This window comes from Onychostoma macrolepis, chromosome 08 (assembly GCF_012432095.1).
Source record: "Onychostoma macrolepis isolate SWU-2019 chromosome 08, ASM1243209v1, whole genome shotgun sequence".
NCBI lineage: Eukaryota > Metazoa > Chordata > Actinopteri > Cypriniformes > Cyprinidae > Onychostoma > Onychostoma macrolepis.
Window position 1 is genome coordinate 20958556 of NC_081162.1, and position 22717 is coordinate 20981272.

A 22717-nucleotide genomic window follows, 5' to 3' on the forward strand; every position below is an offset into this window, starting at 1 on the left:
TAATCCTCTCATCATAGTCTCGGGGCAATAAGCATCAACACATTGTGTGCTGTTCACCAAAGTACTCTAATACAGAGTCTGTTAAGCCTGTAACACAGCGTCTCCAAACAATGTCTGATCTGTCCACACACAGAACACAGTGTGAGGGGGCTAAAATACTGAATGGCTCAAGCTATCAGTCAAGAAGTGTGAAAAGCAGCGTGTATTTTTCAGGCCAGTCATTCGGAATAACTGAGGCAATCAGTCAGAAAAGGCAAAAACAAATGACTTGCATTTTAGATGGTAGAAGAGAAGATGGCGGGAGCTAATGTGAATGAGAAAACACATCCATCTACAGAATCTCGACAAACACACACACACACACATACACACACACACACAGGTAATGGCGCTGTCATACCTAAAAGCCTTTGTGCTTATGGAGAGCCTCACCTCCCCACTGCGCTGTCATTTTAACCAGAGCCTCGAACCATTAGTCCCTTATGCTTGGCTCACCTTGCTGCCACAAACACATCCTAATTGCCCTTAGGCTGCTGTGAACTGTTTGCATTTCCCTTCTTAAACATCGACATGGTCCATTCCTGTGCACAAGTTAACTGGCCTCTGTGATTCTCTGTGAGGTCTGTCTCTCAGCACTGGCGGTGGGATGGTTCACTTCGAGGGCAGATTCTTATTGAACATCATTATAAGCAGCTTAAAACTGAGACTTAGTGAACTAATGTCACCCCACCTTTAGGCATTTCTACTTCCCTTCACCCTACGTATTCAAAAATAGTCATTACTTTTCAAATTCCTGTGTCTGAATGTGTCCTTGTGTGTCAAATCACTCCTGGCCCCTCAAGACTTGAAGTGCAGCTGTTTTTAGGACCAAACACTCATAATTGTGCATTTTCTTAACAAATCTTTACAAGATTCACTTTTGACAGAGTTGACACAGATCTTGGGTTGGCTCTTCAGCATCCAACAATTGTTTGTTTGGTTTATGAAAAAATATCTATTTCACTTTTATTAAAACTACAGCAGCTGTAGTTTTCATATTTTATATTTATTTTAACTTTTACAACTTTTTCTATTTTTTAGACTATTGTTTTAGGGAGTGTTGAACACTCTAGCCTTTAGCTAAACTTCTGCCTTCCGCCTTTGAAAAACAATTGTTATTTCTACATTTATTTTAAAGATTTGAATTTGTTGTCATTTAGTCACTTGATCGTGTCGTCAGTTCCTCGCAGTTTCACAGCAGTGGTCGCTTGGGCTGTTGTCATAGCAACCAAGTTTAAAAACATGGGCGGAATGACGCCGCCCAAGAAGCCTTCAGCTTCACAAATGCGACAAAAAGCGCTAAAATGCACTCTCGAGGTGGATATCCAATCTGTAAGTACATCAGCCCGCGTCCCATTCTGCCTTTTTCGCTCAACAACAACACAAATATTCCCGTTTGCGTGTGTTATGATAGAAGTTTCCGTGTTAGCATACTGTTAGCAACAAGTTGCTACTGTACCACGGATGTGCAGTAGTCAGTCAGTCAGTCAGTCCATCAGCCATCAATCAAATACTGCAACGAGCAGAAACATAATTATAAACTCTCCTGCATTCATTCCAGCCTCCGATGTGTTTATTAAAAGCAATGCACATGCAAACTACTTCATTTTCAGACAAGCTGTTAGCATCTTGTAGATTTTTGGTTCAGACAGCTTTTGTTTTTCATATAACGTTAGTGCATCATGAATATAAGAGAAATTATCTTCTGATGTGCAGGAATTTTTGATGATTGTTTTAATACTGTAATCAAAGTGATCACTCTTCAGACATTCACATTAAAGTGTGACTAGGAAGAGGAAGTTGTTGCTTTATATTCGGAGATAGGCAAGACAATGTGGAATGAAAATCAGTGGATATTAATTACCGTATTGACCCGAATATAAGACGTACCTTAAATTATTTTCTTATTGCATATTTTTCTTATTTTAATTTTTGTTTTGAAAGTATGGTAAATACTGGTAAAATGTACCAACAATGACACTGAAAAACATACACTTTTTGATATACCATAAAAATAACAGGTAGCCCATATGAATTATATAACATTTAGGCTATCCATCTCATAGTAGTCTACCAAAATTGTATTAACAGTAGAAGTGAAATCTTATTGTAGTCTTCAAATCTGGGTACTGTCTTATGTTTTAAAATCACTTAACGTTACAGAGGAAGTTTGGTCCCATCAGTCTAACATGACATTCGCGACTGGTGCCGTTGTAAGCTTTTCTTTTGTCTTTTGTTTTCACTCGCGATCTTCACAACACACATTACATTACATATTTCATGGCACACTCGTTTTATGCGTTTTTGGCGTCACCTATTGTTGTGGGTGTATTACTGACATGTCAAAGTCTAGACCCTGAATATAAGACGACCGCGTTTTTTCAGATGTATTTCCAAGAAAAAAACATCGTCTTATATTCGGGTCAATACGGTAAGTAATATGTAGGTTTTTGTCAAATCAGAAGTTCTATAGGTAAGATTTATTTTTTTTTCATGTTAAGAGATTTTTCAAATCTGCATTTATTTGAATAAAAATAGACTAAAAACAGTAATATTGTGAACTGTTATTGCAATTTAAAATAACTATTTTAATGTATTTTAAAATGTGATGGCAAAACTACATTTTGTTCATCCATTACATGTTTAGTGTCATAAGATCCTTGAGAAATCATTCTAATATGCTGATTTGGTGCTCAAGAAACATTTCAGCAGTTGTGATCCTTTTTTTCAGGATTTTTTGATGAATAGAAAGCTCAAAGAAGCAGCATTGTACATGAAAGATAATGTAAAATATACTGATAAAAAAAATGTATAGCCTGAATGCACTGTAAGTCGCTTTGGATAAAAGCGTCTGCTAAATGCATAAATGTAAATGTAAAATATAATGATATAAAATATGGTGTAAGATGACCTCATGTTAATGTTTTTCCTCCTATAGATAACATGTCCAGGGGTGGTGTTACCATCCCAAGAAGACATTTATTTGAGTGTTCGGATAATGGGCCAGTATCAGAAGTCCAAGTGTGTTCCTCCAGTTTTCCCTCTACTGCTGCATGAAAAAATGGTGTTTGTGAAGGCGAGACTTTATTAAAACGTCGTTGATTCATTTCAACTTGTGACACATGCTATCTTACTATCTGATTTCTTTTATTTTGTTTTCTCTTCCATTCTCTTCGACAGACCTTTGTGGGAGCAGTTGACCCGGGTACTGTAGCTGAGCATCTGGAAAGTAAGAATCCTTTGGGCTGACTTCAGTTTGTCCTGTGTTCTTTCATAAACCTCAGATCAATAAACTTATATACCTTTCTATCATGTTTTTTTTTTCCTCCGCTGCAGATGATACAACATCTTTAGAGCTCATTCAGCTCGTTCCTCCAGGTAAGAGCTCACATTCATTCCAGCTGTAACAGTGACAGATATTTGAGGCTGTAGATTGAGTTCTCCAACATGGCGCTGTAAACTGAAAACATTACATTTCAGCTCAGCTTTGATTGAAGGCTCCAGCTTTTGCTGTTGACGCAATGACCAAATTCTCAGACCTGCTAGTACAATTTCAAAAATTAACCAACATCAGCAGGGGAATACATACATTATTGGACCGAGCACTCTCATTACAGTGTGCATAAATCATGCTGCTTTCAATAGAGGTCTCTTGTGCTGAGATATTATTTTTTTGCATACAATCTGATCCTGTTGTGTTATTGCTTTAAAACGCAAAGAAACAGCTTTATTACCCCGAAACAACTTGATTACCCAGAGCTGTCAAGAAAAACGGACAGAATTCACCTTTCCATCATGTACTTTTTATTTGACTGTGCAGAGGGTGAGATCCTGGCCACGTTTGAAGAAGACACCCGGGAGTTTCTGTATCCAGGCCCTCGTTTGACTCCCAGAAGCCCCGGCCCAGAGAGAGAGATTCTGATGAAGAGATCCATCTCCTTCCCCGTGCGTGTGTCTTCCTCTCAGCGTTTTTGTCATATCTCTGATGCATCTTAAAAGCCGGTCCCATTTTCCTGCTATTTGCTTGAAGACGTAGATTGTTTTGGTAAATTGATCTGCCAAGAGTGTTATTATCTGCATTTGCCCTCTGTCTTTTCATCATTCGAAAAGTTTTGTGATGTTTTTTCTGCTCTCTATCTCTCCTGTCTCGTTCCCTCAGGGAATCTCTCCCAAAGTGGAGTTTTCAACGACGTCTATTATTGAGGAGTGTGATGTGAAACATGGTCAGCCTGCCATGTCTGTGAGTCTCGGGCTTTTGTTATTGCCATTATATTGCAGCTGGTATTTGCTCCGTTCCAAAAGCTAGCCCGCTGCCTACATAGGCAGCTGCCTTTGAAGGCGTCTGGCTTCTGGAACGATGGCTTCTGTATGATGCTTCTGCTCGTTATGTTTTGGAACAGAGCAATTATTTGTGATGCTAAATGAAAAGCAACACTAAGGTTTAACCGAAAAGGATCAAGCGAAGGCTTTTTTTAGATGCACGTGGGAGTATGATGGGTCTCCCTGTCAATCAAACTGTCTGTTGCCATCTGTGCCACTTTCTGCTGTCCTTCTAGTGGCCTCACGCCCCCTTCCAGGATGTTCTTTTTACCATGCAGGTAATTACAGAGAATTGGCTCGTTTCTACTCGGATCGGCGCTGATCAGTTGGACTCGACCGGTCCAATTTGTTTCTTCCATTACTTGCTCGCAGACCTCTTGGTCCGTTTAGAATCGCTGATTGAGTCCGCATCCTTCATGTCAAGTTTCTCAGACCCTCGTTAGACGGCTTCTGCTGTTGACCGTCTCGTCGGGCCCGTTTCATGTGCGAGTCCTCCCTTTGTGGATGTCTCTAGTTCGGACTTGACACGGCATTCTGTAAAGCGGGCTTTCTCGGCGTGATTTGCATGCATTTGAACAGTGCTTGTTTCTTGTTTAATAAGCTACTTGTGGTGCTGGCTTTGTTGTTTCAAGGACATCCGGCTTTATCTCCCATTACCAACACCAGCCGAGCCACTAATCACATCAGACAAGCGCGACTCCTGCTTTAAAACGGCCTCTTTGTCCCTCCGTCCAAAGAAAAAGGAAGAAGAGAGAGAGAGAGAGAAGAATAAAAGGAGAAAAAGCCACTTAGTTTAATTTCATTAAATCTCGACTCTTCAAACGGCAATCGCTATCAGGATTTACTTTTTTCTTTCTTTGCTTTTTAAAAATGACTTAATATGCCAGGATGTTCCAATTAGCATTTAAATTATCGTTGTTTTTTACATCCATGTAATGCCATTATCATATTAGGTTGGGACCGGCCATCAAATGCAATTAACATTTTTAAAAACGTATTTACCCAGGCAGCGCCTGCAGGAACAGAGTTATTGGGGCTCAGAATTATGTTAGCTGAGATTAGAGTTATTGAAGTCATTTGCCTGCAAAGGTGAGATTGGAACACTGAGGAAAGGTTTACATCAGGTTACATGTGTACATAACAAGGAAATTAGTGGATTAGCACCGTACGAACAGAAAGACGTTCGCAATATCACTACAATAAAGCGTGACCTTATACTCTCTTCCTCTGGGATCTTCTTTTCCCTTTTTATTTCAAAGGTGAAGTGTCATTTCTGTGTTACTAGTGGCAACAGACAGAAAAATAGTGATTGTTTCCAAACACACAGAGGCCATGCATTAATATTACTGGTGCTTGCTAAGGCATCGCTGTTATTATTGCTTGTAGTAAGGGATTTGAACAAACCCCTTACCCTAAGCATTAAACACTAATGTTTAACTGTGCTACGGACATGAATAGCCACCACACAACACCTTAGTAACTGTGTTGCAATATGCTAATAAACATATAGAGCACCTTAGCAACCACCCATATGGTATTCCCTTGACATTTTCTTCACCAAATGTAGTTATTTTTCTGTTGCTTCTGAAAGTTTTGAAATATTATAGAAAATATCATTTTTGGCCATGTTTCGTGTACAACTATTAGTGTTATTTTTTTATTATTTATGTATATTTTAGTATTTATTAAAAAAATAATAATTTTAGTTTACATTTTAGTTACGTTGAGTTTTATGTGCGTTTGTCATCTTTATTAGTTCTCATTTTTAATATTTCTATTTAGCTTCAATTTATTTTTATTTCCATTTTAGTAATTGTAGTACTTTTTTATGCATTTCATGAAATATTTATATTTCATTTCATTACCACAAACTTTTTTGTAATAGTTTTAGTTTTAATTTCAGTTAATGATTACACTACAACTATGAATTCTATTCAGTGAATAATTCAGTGAAGTCTTTGTTCCTATCCAGTCCAGAACTTGCCCTGCAAACTCAAAGAAGAAGAAGCCAGACACAGCGCCATCCTGTGGATACAAAAAGCCAACGGTGGCATCCCAAAGCCATGCTCCTTCACCCTACACCCACCGCAAGATGTGTCAGCTGTCTGAGGAGGCCAGACAACGACTCAGCCATCTCAAACTGGGGCCCCACACTTTTAAAAAAGAGACGGTCCCTCAGGCTCCGTTCGTGGTGGGTCAGATTGACTGATGAAACAATACAAGCAGAGTTTATTGTTGCTTTTCATCTTTGATTAATGATCACTGTGACACGGAACGTTATCTCAGGTCAACTGCATGTTATTAACATGTATGCACTTATTTTTAAGCTTGACAGGTGAATTGCAGTATTTCTTCTCTGAGGGCGTTGATTACAGGAGACAGACAGCCATGTCAAAATCTTTACTCGTTTTCGTGACTGAAGTGAAAGCATAAATTCTCCCTCTTGTTTCTTTTCCGTGTTTTCTAAAACAACAGTACATCCTGGGGTGCAAATATCAAAGCTGTCACGGTATAAAAGGCAGCTTTTGGATTTGTGTCTGATATCATCATGGCATTTTCTGTCACAGGCCTTTTAAAAAGTGGGTAGCCTTTTCAAAGAAAATCCCCAGGCTACAATTAACCTAAGTAATTAAGAGTCAGGCCGTGATTAGCAAATTCTTCCCTCTTATTTCAGCAGATTAGCCCGTTCAGTTTATGTGTGTTTAAAGTCGGCACACTTGTTTTGCATGAAAACGAAATAGCTCGTTTCATTAACTCGCTTGGTCACTTTACTATTTAAATGAAGTTCGAATGGACTAATTGAAGTCTGAGAGTTGAGTTTATACACGGGCACCTGAATCTGAGTAACTTCCCTCTGAAGTTTCTCTCCTCACTTTCACCTTCCTAGAAAAGTGATTAACTCTGAAATGAAAGTCAAATTCATTTGAATAATCAATGCTCTGTGTGTCAATGGAGTGTTGATGCACGTCGCTTCACCTGCTAAATCAGAGATGAGCGAGTATTTATCTTTTAATGGGCAATGTAGCTGATTGCATCTTCTGTTTGCAGGTGCCCCGAAGCCCAAACACGTCGCTGATGGAAACCTCCATGTGTCTTACATCTCAGTCTTCTCCTAAAAGAAGCCCCCTACGTCTGCAATCACGGAGTTACACCACAGACCATACAGGTCACTATGATATTTGTGTTTTTACATATCTATTTGTGCATTTATTCATCCTCATGTCCCTCCAAATGGGTCATGTATGACTTTCTTTTGCAAATTAAAATATTTTGAAAAATGGGGTCCAGTGTTGTTTTGGATCTGACTGACTTGTATGGACTGGTATGGACAAAAACAGATCTTGAAAAGACACTGCTGTTCAAAAGAAATTAATACTTTTTATTAATACTCGGCTGGGACACACATTATCCCCTGGTTTCACAGACAAGGATTAAGCCTAGTCCCAGACTAAAATGTAAGTCTGAGCTGTTTCAACTGAAAGGAACTTGCACTGATCGATTTTAAAATATATCAATGCCTTTGTTTTGTCTCAAGATGGACACCACTAATGTTTTTTTGTTTTTCTAAGGCACGTTTATAAAAATTGTTTAAATGTCCTCATTGAACTATGGCCTAATCCTGGTTTAGTCTAAGCCCTGTCTGTGAAACAAAGCCTAAATTGGTCAAAAGTGACAGTAAAAACAGTATTGTGAAAGGTTTCTATTTCAAATAATTGTTTTTTAAACTTTCTATTTGCCAAAGAATCCTGAAAAAAACATCAGTTTCCACAAAAATATTAAGCAGCACAATTGTTTTCCAACATTAATAACAATAAATGTCTTGAGCACCAAATTAGCATATTGGCATGATTTCTGAAGGATCATGTGACACTGATGACTGTAGTAATGGCCTCTGAAAATTCAACTTCTTTATCACAGGAATTGCATTTAAATATATACTATATTAGAAATCAATTTAAAAGTATTTAATTTACTGTTTTGATCAATTAAACGGAGTCTTAGTGAGCATTTAACTTCTTTAAAAAAAAAAAACTCTTTTTAAAAACTCTTACCAACCCCAAACTTTTGAACAGTAGTGTAGCTTCTTTTGTGTTCTCCAGAAGAAAAAAATCAGGTTGGAGTGACATGTTGGTGAGTAAATGATTTTCATTTTTGGTTGAGCTATCCTTTTAAATCCTTTTGGGTATTTCAATCAATTACTGATCATAAAGTATTATCAGATGCATTTTACCATATTTTCCCTCTAGATCCCTCTCTCCTTGGAAGTTTCAGATCAAAGCCCTCACATGTAAGTTACAAAGTGCTTGATTTTAACTAATTAGAGATTAATGAATGTACAGGAATCATTGCCTATTCTGACACTGTTTTCTCCACTATATCTCTTGGGAAGTCATCCATGCAAGCAGCCAGAAGTTCCCCCAAAGATCACTCCACCCCTGTGTCCAGCACGTTCAGAGGTCAGAGTCTAGTCCTGACCCGCTCTTCCCTGAAAGAACGGTATGTTTAATATCCTATACTGTATTTACTACATTTGCTGCAAAGTGATTTAACACAGACCATCTTTGTTCTTCTCAGACTATTCGATTTTCTGATTGAATTGATTTGTTTTTTCATTAGGACCAACATACAGAAGCTTTATACTTTCTTATCCTTCCATTTGTTTATTATATGTCATGCTCGTGCTTTTCCTAAAATCCATATTTTATGATATGCATTTTTCTCAAACCTACAAACGTGCAGTGAGCAAAACTAAAAGTGCTACCTCTTCGTCCTTTTCCTATGAATTTCCAATTACGTTGTATTGACTAAATGTGCGGCTCATAAAAACAAAGCCCAGTAAACAGAGCGTCCATTGCACAAATCTATATTGTGATCACACACAACAGACAAGATGAATTTACTGCCTCGCCTTCAAATGACAGAATCTGATGTTTGGTCATGTTTGTTCATTACTTATGAGAAGGGGGGGAAAGCTGCTGAGAAAACAAGGGGAAATGCTATTGATTGGGCTTCAGTGAGATCTAATGCGTTTGACCCGACGCACAGTTTAATAAATTCCGAGAGACCCTTGTCATTGATCTGAACATCAGCTGCGAAACCGGCAAATGTTTGTTTGTTTGTTTGCTAGTCTCTCTACCGCCGGCGCCTTTTCCGCAGGGGCATGAGCAAACATTTCAAATCAATAGACAATCTAAGTCTTGAGAGTAAATAGAGGGAAATGTGTGATACTATTCTGTCAATTGAAAGCATGACCGGAGTCACAGGCCTGGAGATTAAGGCTCGCTCCGCAGATTCGCACAATGAGAGATCAGGCACGTCTTTTTGAGCTGCTGATGGGGGGAGTGAAAGAAACGACGCTTTCTAAAGTTCAGGCTGGCCCTCTCTGGCCTTCTTGTATGGTAATTATAAAGATGTCCAGCGTTACGGCCGTTGAAGATAAAGAACCACAGTGATGCATGACCTTTCATACAGATCAGTCTTTTTACCTCTGTATTCCTTTTAATAAAGATTCTAATTAATTCTCTTCTTCTATCTTTTTAACAGGCTCGGTGCGTTAATAATATATTGCTAGTTTATTCACACACAGGTTTTAAAATTGTAAATCCAAGGACACAGCTCAAATGTTTGGGTAATTCCTCATCTGAGCTTCTCTCTTGTGGCATATTTAGATGCATAAAAAGAAAATATCAGCATTTGCTACAGGGCTGGAGATAAATGTCTCTGTATGTGCATTTGTGATTTAACTTCATGATTTAACTGGTCTGAAATTTACAAGTATTTCCCAAGATGCCAGAGCTCCAATGTAAGGGTGATAGCACAGACTAGTGGTTTGAGCTGGTATTGTTGGTATTTATTTCAGTATTTGTTTTTTCATTTTTTTTCAACTTAATTTTTATTCTTAATTTAAGACTTTTTTTATTCTTACATATATACAATATATGCAATATATGAAACATGATTTGTATGTACATTAAAAAAAAAAAAACTTTATATATAATATAATTTTTTAATTATTTATATTTAAAATGATAGATATTTAATTTTAAATAATATACTTAAAATAAATACTTATTTAATATTATATATATATATATATATATATATATATATATATATATATATATATATACATATACATATATACATTTAAAACAATTAAAAATGTAAAATAATAATAATACTACAGTAAATATTAGTTTGTGCAAATTCATTATAGTTGTTGCCTCTAACCAGTCCTTTGTAATTGATTTTCTTGTGAAATTCCAAGACTTCATTTTTCATATTTGGTTGAAGACTTCGTTCCTTTGATTTGTATTTTCAGTCCTGTTGTTTTCCATTTCCTGCAGCTTCCAGAGTTCATCCAGTCCCTCACAGTCAGAGGAGATCCACAAACGAGTGCAGAGAATTCTAAACATCCATGGACCCCGCTGCAAGCTTTCTTTTGTACGTCTCTCCTGAGATCGCAACTGCATGTAATGCTGTCATTAAATGCGCACGTTAACCCATGCAAAAGCAATCTCCAAAACACTCATTACGGCACATGTCAGTGTTTCAAATGTCCTCCATTGATTCTGTCAAGCGCTCTGTGTTCTTCACATCCATTGTGTCAGGATGTGCCGCCACTGTCTTCCAGGAAGTGAACGAGGTAATCACCTTACGTGCTCATTCTTTCTGTTCGCTCGAGTCGTGGGCCGCTTAAACGCATCACCGCCCACGCCGTGTTTCGCTGGAACACCCTGACGTGAAAGAAAAGCGAAAGAGTTCTAATTACTCTAAAGCTTCCCCAAATCCTCCCTTAGAGGAAAAAAGGAGCGCTTGTTCACTGGGAGTAAGGTCTGCAGGCTGACGGCTGTCGTTACAGGCTCATCTTTTACAGATAGAGGAGAGAGAAGAGATGCCACAGTGGCACAGTTGGGTGCCAAGCGCTGCGTGGCTGAAGCCCAGCTCGAGAAGGGAACTGTGTAATCCACTCCAGAGTTAAAAAGAGAGAAGGACTGGGATTTATTTTTGAGAGTTTTAATCAAGCAGTTCAAAGGATTTGCTTTTATGAGAGTTTCACTCTTATTGCATTAGCAGATTTTGGAAAAAAATTAATTAGTTTGGGATATTCGGCAACGCTGCATATCTTTGTGCTAATTTCACCATATTAAAATTAAACATTGGTTTATTGCATTATTTAGTGATAATGATTTGAATATTTTCATGACTAAAGTGTGTGTGTGTGTGTGTGTGTGTGTGTGTGTTGTCAGGATGAAGAGAGTGAGGAGGAGGAGGGGGTCAGACAGAGTTCACATGTTTCCACCCACTGTGACTCAGTGATTGACAGCCGGCTACCACAGGCCAGGTAAACATCGCCTCATTTCAAACAGTTTAGGATTTCTAGTTTAAATTAAAATTTAAATAATATTTCTTTGGGTGATATACATCCATTTATATATTTATATATATACATATATATAATATGTATGTACTGTGTGTGTGTGTGTGTGTGTCTGTGTGTGTGTGTGTGTGTGTGTGTGTGTGTGTGTGTGTGTGTGTAAAATAAAAGTTTTTGTTTACATAACATATATTACATAACATATGTTTATATTTATGTATATATAAATACACACACATGCATGTATATATTTAAGAAAAAAGTTATGTTTATACAGTATATTAAAAGATTTATACAGGTGCTGGTCATATAATTAGAATATCATCAAAAAGTTGTTTTGTTTCACTAATTCCATTCAAAAAGTGAAACTTGTATATTATATTCATTCATTACACACAGACTGATATATTTCAAATGTTAATTTCTTTTAATTTTGATGATTAGAGCTTACAGTATCTCAAAATATTAGAATATTTACATTTCAGTTTGAATAAATGACCATCCCTACAGTATAAATTCTGGGTATCTCTTGTTCTTTGAAACCACAATAATGGGGAAGACTGCTGACTTGGCAATGATCCAGAAGACGAACATTGACGCCCTCCACAAAGAGGGTAAGTCACAGAAGGTCATTACTGAAAGGTGTGGCTGTTTACAGAGTGCTGTATCAAAGCATATTAAATGCAAAGTTGACTGGAAGGAAGAATTTGGGTAGGAAAAGGTGCACAAGCAATAGGGATGACCGCAAGCTTGAGAATACAGTCAAGCAAAGCCGATTCAAACACTTGTGAGAGCTTCACGCCACGCTCCACGCTGAAACATTAAAACGCCAGAGTCACCACGCTCAGACGTCTTCAGGAAAAGGGCTACCAAGCCACTTCTGAACCAGAGACGACGTCAGAAGCATCTTACCTGGGCTGTGGAGAAAAAGAACTGGACTGTTGCTCAGTGGTCCAAAGTCCTCTTTTCAGATGAAAGTAAATTTTACATTTCATTTGGAAATCAAGGTCCCAGAGTCTGGAGGAAGAGTGGAGAGGCACAGAATCCATGTTGCTTGAAGTCCAGTGTGAAGTTTCCACAGTCTGTGATGATTTGGGCTGCCATGTCATCTGTTGGTGTTGGTCCACTGTGTTTTCTGATGTCCACAGTCAACACAGCCATCTACCAGGAAATTTTAGAGCACTTCATGCTTCCTTCTGTTGACAAGCTTTATGGAGATGCTGATTTCATTTTCCAGCAGGACTTGGCACCTGCCCACACTGCCAAAGGTACCAAAAGCTGGTTCAATGACCATAGTGTTACTGTGCTTGATTGGCCAGCAAACTCGCCTGACCTGAACCCCATAGAGAATATATGGGGTATTGTCAAGAGGAAGATGAGAGACACCAGACCCAACAATGCAGATGAGCTGAAGGCCACTATCAGAGCAACCTGGGCTCTCATAACACCTGAGCAGTGCCACAGACTGATCGACTCCATGCCACGCCGCATTGCTGCAGTAATTCAGGCAAAAGGAGCCCCAACTAAGTATTGAGTGATGTACATGCTCATACTTTTCATTTTCATACTTTTCAGTTGGCCAAGATTTCTAAAAATCCTTTCTTTGTATTGGTCTTAAGTAATATTTTTCATGAGCTGTAAGCTCTAATCATCAAAATTAAAAGAAATAAACATTTGAAATATATCAGTCTGTGTGTAATGAATGAATATAATATACAAGTTTCACTTTTTGAATGGAATTAGTGAAATAAATCAACTTTTTGATGATATTCTAATTATATGACCAGCACCTGTATATGACATAAATTATATGAATATAAATATATACTGTATGTGTATTTATATACACATTATAAGTATACACAGTACACACATACTTTATATTATGCAAACAAAAACTTTTATTTTGGATGTGATTAATCGCGATTAATTGTTTGACAGCACTAATAAATACACACATACACACACATGTTTTCATCCCTTTTTCAAAATTTACAAAAGATCCCTTAGAGGAAATAGACAATCAGATTTGTCCAGCAACACTGAGGTTTAACCGAAAAGGATCAAGCGAAGGCTTTTTTTAGATGCACGTGGGAGTATGATGGGTCTCCCTGTCAATCAACCGAAACCATTACACCATTACAATGCCTTACAATAGCAGTAAGACTCTTGAAAAACAGCAGAAGATATATGTCCAGGGTCCCTGCTCACCTGTGTTAGTTTTTCTCAGTCGCTTTGGTGCATTTCTCGAATCATCATTAATTTTTGCAAAGAAGTATGTGCATTTCTCAAAACAATTTGTACAAACAGCACCACGCAATGGATTTCCTGCAAAGGCCTGTAACTTACTCAAAATCTTTAGTTCATCTCTCAAAAGTAAGTATTTATGTCAATGAACATATCAGTGCCGTCAGAATGAAAAGTCATTGTTCACAAACAAGATAGTCAAAATGCTTAGTCATGTTGTCTATATAACAGTGCACTCTGTTAGTATTACCTGATGTGAACTATGGCAACAGTTTGGATGACAGTTACTGTATTGAAATACAGAAGGCTGCACTTATGTATGCCATATATCCATTTCAGTACAAATTTACACAATACTGTATGTGGGATATTGATTGAAAGACACTGTTTAACTGTAAAATGTTTTAATTATTGAGGATACGTTCGATCTCCCAATATTTGGCTGCACCCTTCAACCCGCCTCAGCCATTGTAAGGCCATGATTGACAACATAGTCTACAATAGTGGCCCTTATTTCATCTGATATGCGCCTCTTCTGCCTCTTCCTCTGTTTTGCCTCTGTACCCTTCCACGCATCCTTACTCCTCTTCTTCCTCTCAGCTGTTGACCCTGTTTGTTTCCTGGATGTTCATCCATCATCAGAATTTGTAACTCTTGTGTTGTCCTCTGTCTATATATGCTTTCCAATTGAAGGTTCATGAGATGCACCTTTGAGCTATTTCAGAGAACTGGTTTATCATTGATTGATCTACATTCTCTCCATTAGTGAAAGTCAAGATTCACCTGCACAATTCATGGCAAATTCACAAAAAGACTAATAGAAATGTGTAGAAAATATGCTTGATAGTTTATGAAAACTAGATTTTATTACTAGCTTTAATGACTCATATGTTGAACTAATGACTGGATGTTTTGAGGGGTAAGAGACTATTGCACAGAGAACTATATAATACATAATATTAATAAAACATGTCTTTAGCAACTGATAATTTAGGAAACTGCAGACAAATGTACATAATCAATTGCATGAATGTACCAAAGCAATCGCAACTTATTCAAAAGAATGAGAAACTGCTTTTATGATGTGCACAAGTGACTAGATGATGTGAAGGTTGAACAGGTAGTTTAGAGAATTTCATTTCTGATCTGAGAAATGTACCAAAGCGACTGAGAAAACCTGTAACATGCTGTAGTCCTACTGCAGATGTGGCCAGATAAATAAACTGCAATGTCTTTGTTTGTATGATACCTAAGACAGTGCTACGGGGAGACAGGACGAACAGCTATTCGTCCTTAACCATGTGTCCCCCCAGACTTGTGCTAAAACTTGCAAGTGCTTTGGTTGAAGAGTCTACATATTACAGCAAGAACCAGCAAATTTGGTGCAGCCCATGATAATGAGATACACTGTAGTACCTAAAGCAGCTGATGGCCAGACAAGATATTGACACCCCCCTTTGTTCAGGAACTCATTATTCCATTTTTGTTCGTCAGATATCTGAAATTTTTCAGTTTATGTTGCAGCTGTTCAACTTGTATTAATACAAAAATCTGAATACTTGCATGTTAAGAAATAAGGATGTTTCTTTTTTGCCGTGTGTGTGTATCAAGTGCCAAACTGGAAATAATTCTATACAATCTGTGTAATTATATACAGTCTCTGTAAATTGTGAATATATAAATGTAAATCCAAATATATAGTTAAAAATCTGAATATATAGATACAAATTGTAATATAAAATGTAAATCATCAATATATAGTAGATCTGAGTATCTAGTTTTAAGCCTGAATATATAAATGTAAATTGTGAATATGTGCTTATAATTCTGAATATATACATGAAGGTTGCAATATATAGTGCCTTGAGTGTAAGAAAGGCGCACTACAAATAAAATTATTATAATATATATAATGGATACATGTACGTCTGAATCGATTTTAAAAAAACGGAATATGTAAATGAAAATCATGAATATATTTATAGACGTTAATCTGAATATATAATTAAAAGTCTGAATAAATAGAATTTAATCTGAAAATATAGTTTGTTGTGAATGTAGTTATTTTGACTATATATGTGTATATAATTTTTTTTTTTTTAGCAATTTCTAGTTGGCCTTGAAAACGTGAGCTTGTCATAGTTGAGTTTCCAGTGGAAAATACAGTAAGAAGTTTTAATTTGACCTTCCATAAATGTTGTGTCCTGTCCATACTGCAGGCTTATTCCCGGAGAACCATCCGTTCATTTAGACAACGGAACATTCTGGACTGATAGAGAGGCTGTGTACACAGGAAAGCCCCACAGAGCTGTGTTTGAGGACAGTTTGAGCAAAATCTACAAGAACCTTTACAGCAACGCATCAGAGACAAGACACAGTGGACAAAGCACCTGGACACAGTGATCATATCAGTCATTTAATGTTTTGCATATGTCTGGTAACTCAAATCAGGAAAACAGTATGGGTGGTGGGAGTTTGACAAGATTTTATATACTTTTTTTTAACTTCCATAATGATAACAGCATTAGTAAAACAAAAAACACAACAGTACACTTGCTTCAGACTTGATTTGTCGTCACTCCACAGAGGTGTAATCAGTCAGCCAATCTCAATCCATTTTAGAAAAACTCTAAAAAGTATAAAATCATTTTCTCTGTACAAGTTGCATTTTTTTTTTTTTTACATGCAATGCATATGATTACAACACTAAAAATGCCTTTTCAATAATCCACTAAAAAATATATATATAGTTGCCTTATTTACAAAGGCTAAACAATTCCTGTTCAGGAAAGAGGAAAAAAACTGATTTGCCTTATGAAATTATTTATTCATTTTCTTTTTATGGAACTTGTGCTTCTTTTTGTTCATCTTGCCAGCAGCCTGTGCTGCTTTTTCTGCCATGATCTCTTGATATTTCTTTTTGTTATAGCTGAAAAGAGAAGAAAAGAGGTATTTAAGTACATGACAATTAATTTAAAACAATAGTGAGAACAATCTATAATAAAAGCCCATTATCATGAATACAAATCATTCATCACAGCTTACTCCATAAAGCTAATCAGCCACAGATTTCTTACCTTCTAAACTCTGCGTCTGCAAGCAGCTCCTCCACCATGGTCCTTTTCCTTTGTTTCTTAGGGATTCTTGAACTATAAAAGTCTACTGGGCTGTCAACCACTGTACCAACCTGAAACAAAAAGAGCAAAGCTTTACTCTAAAGAATAGAACAATATGCCATCGTCTGCTTTCTTTAAACGTCAGTATTTTGATAACCATTCTCATTTTTGTTTTCACCATTTTTTTTGTTTTGTCTAAGGAACAATGGCTTTTTGAAAAGTTGTTTCAGTAGAAAAGTCTGTTGCTGATAAAGACTTCCCAACCAACCTGAAAGTACTTGGGAGGTCCTTCTCTGTCATTCTTCTTGTAGAAGCGCTTTGGGTCCATAGCGGAGCGCATCTTGAGTGCCTTCAGGTCATTTTTGAGCTCTTCTGTTAATTCAGGAGCTCTCATGTTGAACCAGCCATCACCAGTTGTCTTTTCTCTTTCCGCCTGTATATGAAAAATATCATACAAATAAGATTAGTACATTGCTTATAAAACCCTGATGTAATCAAAATCATGAGAATTTCAAACTTTACTTGTTAACACTAGCGCTATAATGACTTGAGTTATTGCCAGAAACATTTCTTGAGTATTGAAGATTTAAAGTGACATACACTGTTGTTTCTAAGTTTTTATCTCACCAAGGTATTTTTGAGAAATATTACAATTTAAAATTACTTTCCTATGTTCATGTATTTTAAAATGTAATTTATTCCTGCAATGGCAAAGCTGAATTTTCAGCAGCCATTACTCCAGTGTCACATGATCCTTCAGAAATCATTCTAATGTACTGTTGTAAACACTTATATAACAGTTACATATTTTTTTGTAGCAACCATGATACATTTTTTAAATAGAACTCTTTTGTAGCATTATAAATGTCTTTGTTTTCAAGCACATTCTTGCTCAAAAGTATTAAACTCCTTTAAAATTTTTTTTTTTTTTTTTACTGACCACAAACTTTCAAAAGATAGTTTAAGTTTTCAAGATGAATTAATAAAAGTTAAAAACTATAACTGCTTTCCTTCAAGGAGACACAAAATGTAAGACCATCCATTTGTTCATGAACTGGCGTACCCACCTTGCGCTTGAGTTTAGCAGCATGCTTTGATTCACTGTATGGTGGCACAGCATCTTTTTTCTCAAAATCCGGAACGATAACACTCTTCTTCAGCAACTACAAAATGAATACAACATTTGTCATGCTCTTTAGCTTCAATAAGCATTAACATCTCCATGAAATGTTTTAAAAATGTTTTGAAATGCTTATGATAAAAAAAATAAAAAAAATACTAAAAAAGGAATATTGCGAAATATCACAATTCAAAATTACTAATATAGTCAATGTTTCATCTAGAATAGTTAATTATTATTATTTACCTCATCCGGATTGTTCAGGTCATTCTGGGCTTTCGAACTGTTGGAAAGACTCTTTGGCTTGTTGCCATCAAAACTGATGTATAAACCACCAAGTTCCTTCATTTTCAGACCTGTGTCAATGGCACTAGATAGCTGTATCCTGAGCGAGAAAAAACAGTTTGACATTTCAGACTAAATATAATTGAAACATCACATGTAAATATTTATTGAAGACTTAAAAATATTTAAACATTTTTAATATTTAAAAATCAATACAATAGGAGAAGAAAAAAAAAAATTACAGAGGCTTTTTGGAAGTGAACAGCACTTTTGAATCTTCGTCATCGTCATCTCCTTCCTCATCAACAAAATCCTCCTCATCCTGTTCCTCGGTTTGCTTGGCATCAACATAAAACCGTTTCTTAGACCGTAGTCCAGGTTTAGTGTCTATGACAAACAGTCCGTTACCGAGTGCCTCTGGTTTTTCTGACACCTGATTTCCATCAGGGCACATCACATCGTTTTCACGCCGCACATCTTCAGCTTTCTTTGAACAACCTTCCTCCTCTGAAGGCAGACCTTCATCAGCACTGTCTTCATCCTCACTGCTATCGAGTAAACTGATCATTTTTTTCTGGGGTAGAGTTTTCTTAGATGTTTCCTCTGTGGTGATCAAATTTGGTTCAGTGTGTGAGCTTGTAGAAGGGCCTTCAAGGTCATTCAATGTTACAGAATCGTTTTCAGTTGTCTTAATGGTGTCATTAGCTTCCTCATAAACGATTACACCTTTCTTTTCACACTCAACCTTGTTCTCATGCTCCTCAACCACAGTTGGTACAGGATCTTCTAGGGTGGTTTCTACCACATCCTCCTTAACAGGCTCCGAACAAGTTTGATCCTCAATAGCCTCCTCAACCACAGCTGGTTTATGCTCTTCTGCCACAATTTCTATCGTATCCTCCTTCACAGGCTCAGAACATGTTTGCTCCTCAATAGCCTCCTCAGCCACAGCTGGTTTAGGATCTTCTGCCACAATTTCTATCGTATCCACCTTCACAGCCTCAGAACATGTTAGCTCCTCAATGGCCTCCTCAACCACAGCTGGTTTAGGATCTTCTGCCATATCCTCCTTCAAAGGCTCAGAACATGTTTGATTTTCTACAACATGGCTTGTCTCCACAAACTCTGGCTCATCATTTTCCATGGCAACATCTCCAGGCTCTTCAGATGGTGTAGCAGAAATTTCAGCCACAGGTTTTTCTTGAAGTGTCAGAGTTTCAGTTGCACTGTCCTCCACCACCTCAACATCTTGCAAGATGCTCTGGGGTTCCTGCATCTCGATGGGCTCATCCTGATCAAGAACTACAGTGATATCTTCAGATCCCTCCTCAATCATGGTGCACTCTTGAGCTTCACTGGTGTCCATGACCACAGTGATATCCAGTTGTTCTGTGTCTTCAGCTTTATCTCCATCAGGTACTGGGATACTTTCAGTATGAGGTTCAAGCTCCTCACCCCATTCCTCAGGCATGGCAACAGCAGTTGTAATGGGGTCACCTACATCAGAATTCACTTTTGCTTTACTTCTTGCCCTGGTTACAGGAACCGCACGGGTACTACTAGCAGACCCAGTTCGGCTACTACAAGGAGTCCCCCTTCCTCTTTGAGGGCTTGGGCTCCCCTGAGAATTGCAGACATCAGTAGCTACTGATTCTGAATCTGATTCACCAGGTTTGGGTTGACGCCTGGTGGATCTCCACGGACTCATGCTGGGACCAGACTTGCATCCATCTGACTCATTTTCCTCGTCGACTCCTGTTTTGTGCCTACGGCCTCTCTTCTTGGACACTGGAGAAGAAGGGGTGTCTGTGGTTTCCTCAAAGCTCAAAGGGATGGGCTCAGTCGGTTTGACCTTCTGGTTTCGAGCAGATCTGCGGACCACAGAGCCACGAAGGCCAGAAACGCTGGAGGAGCATGACTCTGGTTCAGATGAATCTGCTTCTGTAGTAGGAACAGCAGACTTCCGATGGCTCCTTGTTATCCGACGAGTGTTCATAGCTGTAGTGACCGATACAGCAGAACTGCAGGACTCGGCCCCTGAGGGATCATCATCATCATTCTTTGTGGCATCCTTTGTAGCCGCTGAAGTCAGAACATGTTTCCTCAGGTTGCGTGGAGTTCTGCGAGAACGGGTCACAGACACCTCAGACGAGCAGGATTCAACTTCGGATGCCTCGTCCTGCACAATGGGCTTTTCCCTGACTGCAGTCCTCCGTCGGGTTCTGGGTGTTGCCTGCACATCAGAAACTAGAGAGCAGCAGGACTCTGACTCAGACACATCAGCTTCATTGGTAGAGTTTGGTTCCTTTTTGTCAGCAAGGAGACGTGTGGATCTTCTAGTTACTGAGGAAGAGGCAGTACTGTCGTCCTTTGGCTCATCTGGCTGGGAGTCCCCTGCAAGTTCAGAGTGGGACTGGTTTTCCTCCATTAGCGTTCTGCGCTGTGTTCTTCTGGTCGAGGGAGTAGGCTGCTGTGAGAACAAGAATATTTTTTTCAGATTATTTGAGGATTCCTTATCAGCATAATGTTACAGACATTTGAGTTGATATTAGAGCTGCATGGTTCATCATTAAAAGATCACAATCTTGATTCAAACACCCATGCGATCCCATTTTTAAATGACAACGATTCGTCCGTGTCTATTAAACCTTTGTAAAAATCATACCGGATCATCCAAATCTGCATTCGCGCTGCTGCTGACACAGAGAGCAGACATTTACCATGTTTGGGTAAGAAACTTCACAAACAAAAAGTCTTTTCAACTACACAGTATTATTTTGGTCTTACAGTTATTCATATTAACACAGAAATTCTGGGATGAAAGCTTATAGTTCTGATATAGCCTAAACATTGATGTCTGTGGCAACAATCAAAATAGAGCAAATCCCCTTTTGAAAGTAATTTGCGCTTTAAATAATGTGTGTGTTGTTCAAGAAGTGACTGTTAAAAATGTATTTGTCATTGAATTATTCTTTCAAGAGATTCGTTCAAAAACACTGATTCATCCAGTAACAAAACAAGATAATTATTTATGAGTGAGTCATTAAATCATTCATTCAAACCACTTTTTTATAATTTTAATATTAAAAATTGATGTATTAGATATTTTTAAATACATATATATTAAAATGTTTAATAATTCATTCAAATTAATTAAACACTTTTAAATAGACTGCAGTAATAATAGTTTGTCATACATTATTTTGTTTAGTTCAGAATCATGGGAGAATCGTGATCTCTATTAGTGACAAAAAAATAAAATAAAATAATAGTGATTCTCAATTTATCCAGAATCGTGCAGCTCTAGTTGATATGCACTAAAAGTTCAATTCTAATCATACACGACCTGACAAAAGTTGGCTTTATTTATTCAATCTTTATTTATACAACAAAATTAAACCTATCATGACAGAAATAAAAGTAGGCATTGCTCAGTGATGGACTGACCATTGACAATTTAAAGGTTGCATGAGGTTTTATTAATTAACTTTTAAAATATTTAACTTATCACACCAAATCTGGGTTATGTTGTCTTTCCCACCAAGACTGCAATACTTTTACATTTAATAAACTGACATTTTATCTGGTATAGAATTAATGCTAGAACCCAATGACAAATACTGCCACATATTTTGTCAGAAAGGATGAAAGGTCATGGTCACTTTATAGAAAACTAATATAATTATCATTTATGTATACATATGTGGTAGGGGTGGCATGATGTTGTGCATAACAGAGGAGTATCACACTTCCTGCTAATTCCTGCCCAAAGCGACACATGCAGCCTACAACTGTCTTATTTATTTGCATAACTCTCAAGTCGAAGAGGAATGCAGAACGGACGACATTATCTTTTTGAATACGAACGTAATAATTTGTTAGTCAACAAGTTTCCCACAGTTGCTCGGGCATGTATGGACACACGCGGCGACTCATTTTTTCACGAAAATACATACAACACTGCAATTACAAGCACACACTGGCGCTTCCGGAGAATATATAGACTACCTGCTACCTAAGTTTACTACATACCTTGGATCCAGAGTTTTCATCGCTAGTATTTTTCACAGGGGAGCCCACGCGTGTTCCTCTCCTGGTGGCCACCATCTTGCCACAATGATGACGTTAGATGCACTTCCGCTTGCGAGACGCGTTCTCCGGATGCGCAGGCGTGACTAATCGATGCAGGAAAGCGTCGCTGTGCAGATTTGA

The 22717-nt window shown here is 37.7% G+C and overlaps 2 protein-coding genes across 4 annotated transcripts; one reads left to right on the top strand and one right to left on the bottom strand.

The window, feature by feature from the left end:
- Nucleotides 1-1240: 1240 nt before the first annotated feature.
- spata6 (spermatogenesis associated 6) lies at nucleotides 1241-16534 on the top strand. Of its 3 annotated transcripts, none has more exons than XM_058784482.1 (13): nucleotides 1241-1371; nucleotides 2978-3115; nucleotides 3220-3268; nucleotides 3376-3417; nucleotides 3860-3984; nucleotides 4199-4279; nucleotides 6332-6550; nucleotides 7408-7525; nucleotides 8607-8647; nucleotides 8750-8856; nucleotides 10707-10803; nucleotides 11610-11704; nucleotides 16204-16534. In XM_058784482.1, exons 1-13 carry the CDS (start codon nucleotides 1282-1284, stop codon nucleotides 16385-16387), a joined length of 1386 nt encoding a protein of 461 aa, XP_058640465.1. In that variant the 5' UTR covers nucleotides 1241-1281; the 3' UTR covers nucleotides 16388-16534. The 3 variants fall into 3 exon arrangements, with proteins under 3 accessions (XP_058640465.1, XP_058640466.1, XP_058640467.1); XM_058784483.1 differs by having other exon boundaries at nucleotides 2978-3103; XM_058784484.1 differs by lacking the exon at nucleotides 4199-4279.
- dnttip2 (deoxynucleotidyltransferase, terminal, interacting protein 2) lies at nucleotides 16400-22697 on the bottom strand. The gene is made up of 7 exons (XM_058784481.1): nucleotides 22538-22697; nucleotides 18748-20975; nucleotides 18467-18605; nucleotides 18168-18263; nucleotides 17369-17533; nucleotides 17062-17171; nucleotides 16400-16913 (listed from the first exon to the last, which is right to left on the bottom strand). Exons 1-7 carry the CDS (start codon nucleotides 22610-22612, stop codon nucleotides 16805-16807), a joined length of 2922 nt encoding a protein of 973 aa, XP_058640464.1. The 5' UTR covers nucleotides 22613-22697; the 3' UTR covers nucleotides 16400-16804.
- Nucleotides 22698-22717: the final 20 nt, after the last annotated feature.

Bases quoted from the DNA above. Each gene is read 5' to 3' on its own strand.
- spata6 (XM_058784482.1), top strand. From the start codon at position 1,282: ATGGGCGGAATGACGCCGCCCAAGAAGCCTTCAGCTTCACAAATGCGA. The intron at 1,372-2,977 runs GTAAGTACATCA...TTCCTCCTATAG, and splicing joins TCGAGGTGGATATCCAATCT to ATAACATGTCCAGGGGTGGT. The intron at 10,804-11,609 runs GTACGTCTCTCC...GTGTGTTGTCAG, and splicing joins CCCGCTGCAAGCTTTCTTTT to GATGAAGAGAGTGAGGAGGA.
- dnttip2 (XM_058784481.1), bottom strand. From the start codon at position 22,612: ATGGTGGCCACCAGGAGAGGAACACGCGTGGGCTCCCCTGTGAAAAAT. The intron at 18,264-18,466 runs GTAAATAATAAT...TTCATTTTGTAG, and splicing joins ACCTGAACAATCCGGATGAG to TTGCTGAAGAAGAGTGTTAT. The intron at 16,914-17,061 runs GTAAGAAATCTG...TTCTCTTTTCAG, and splicing joins GCAGACGCAGAGTTTAGAAG to CTATAACAAAAAGAAATATC.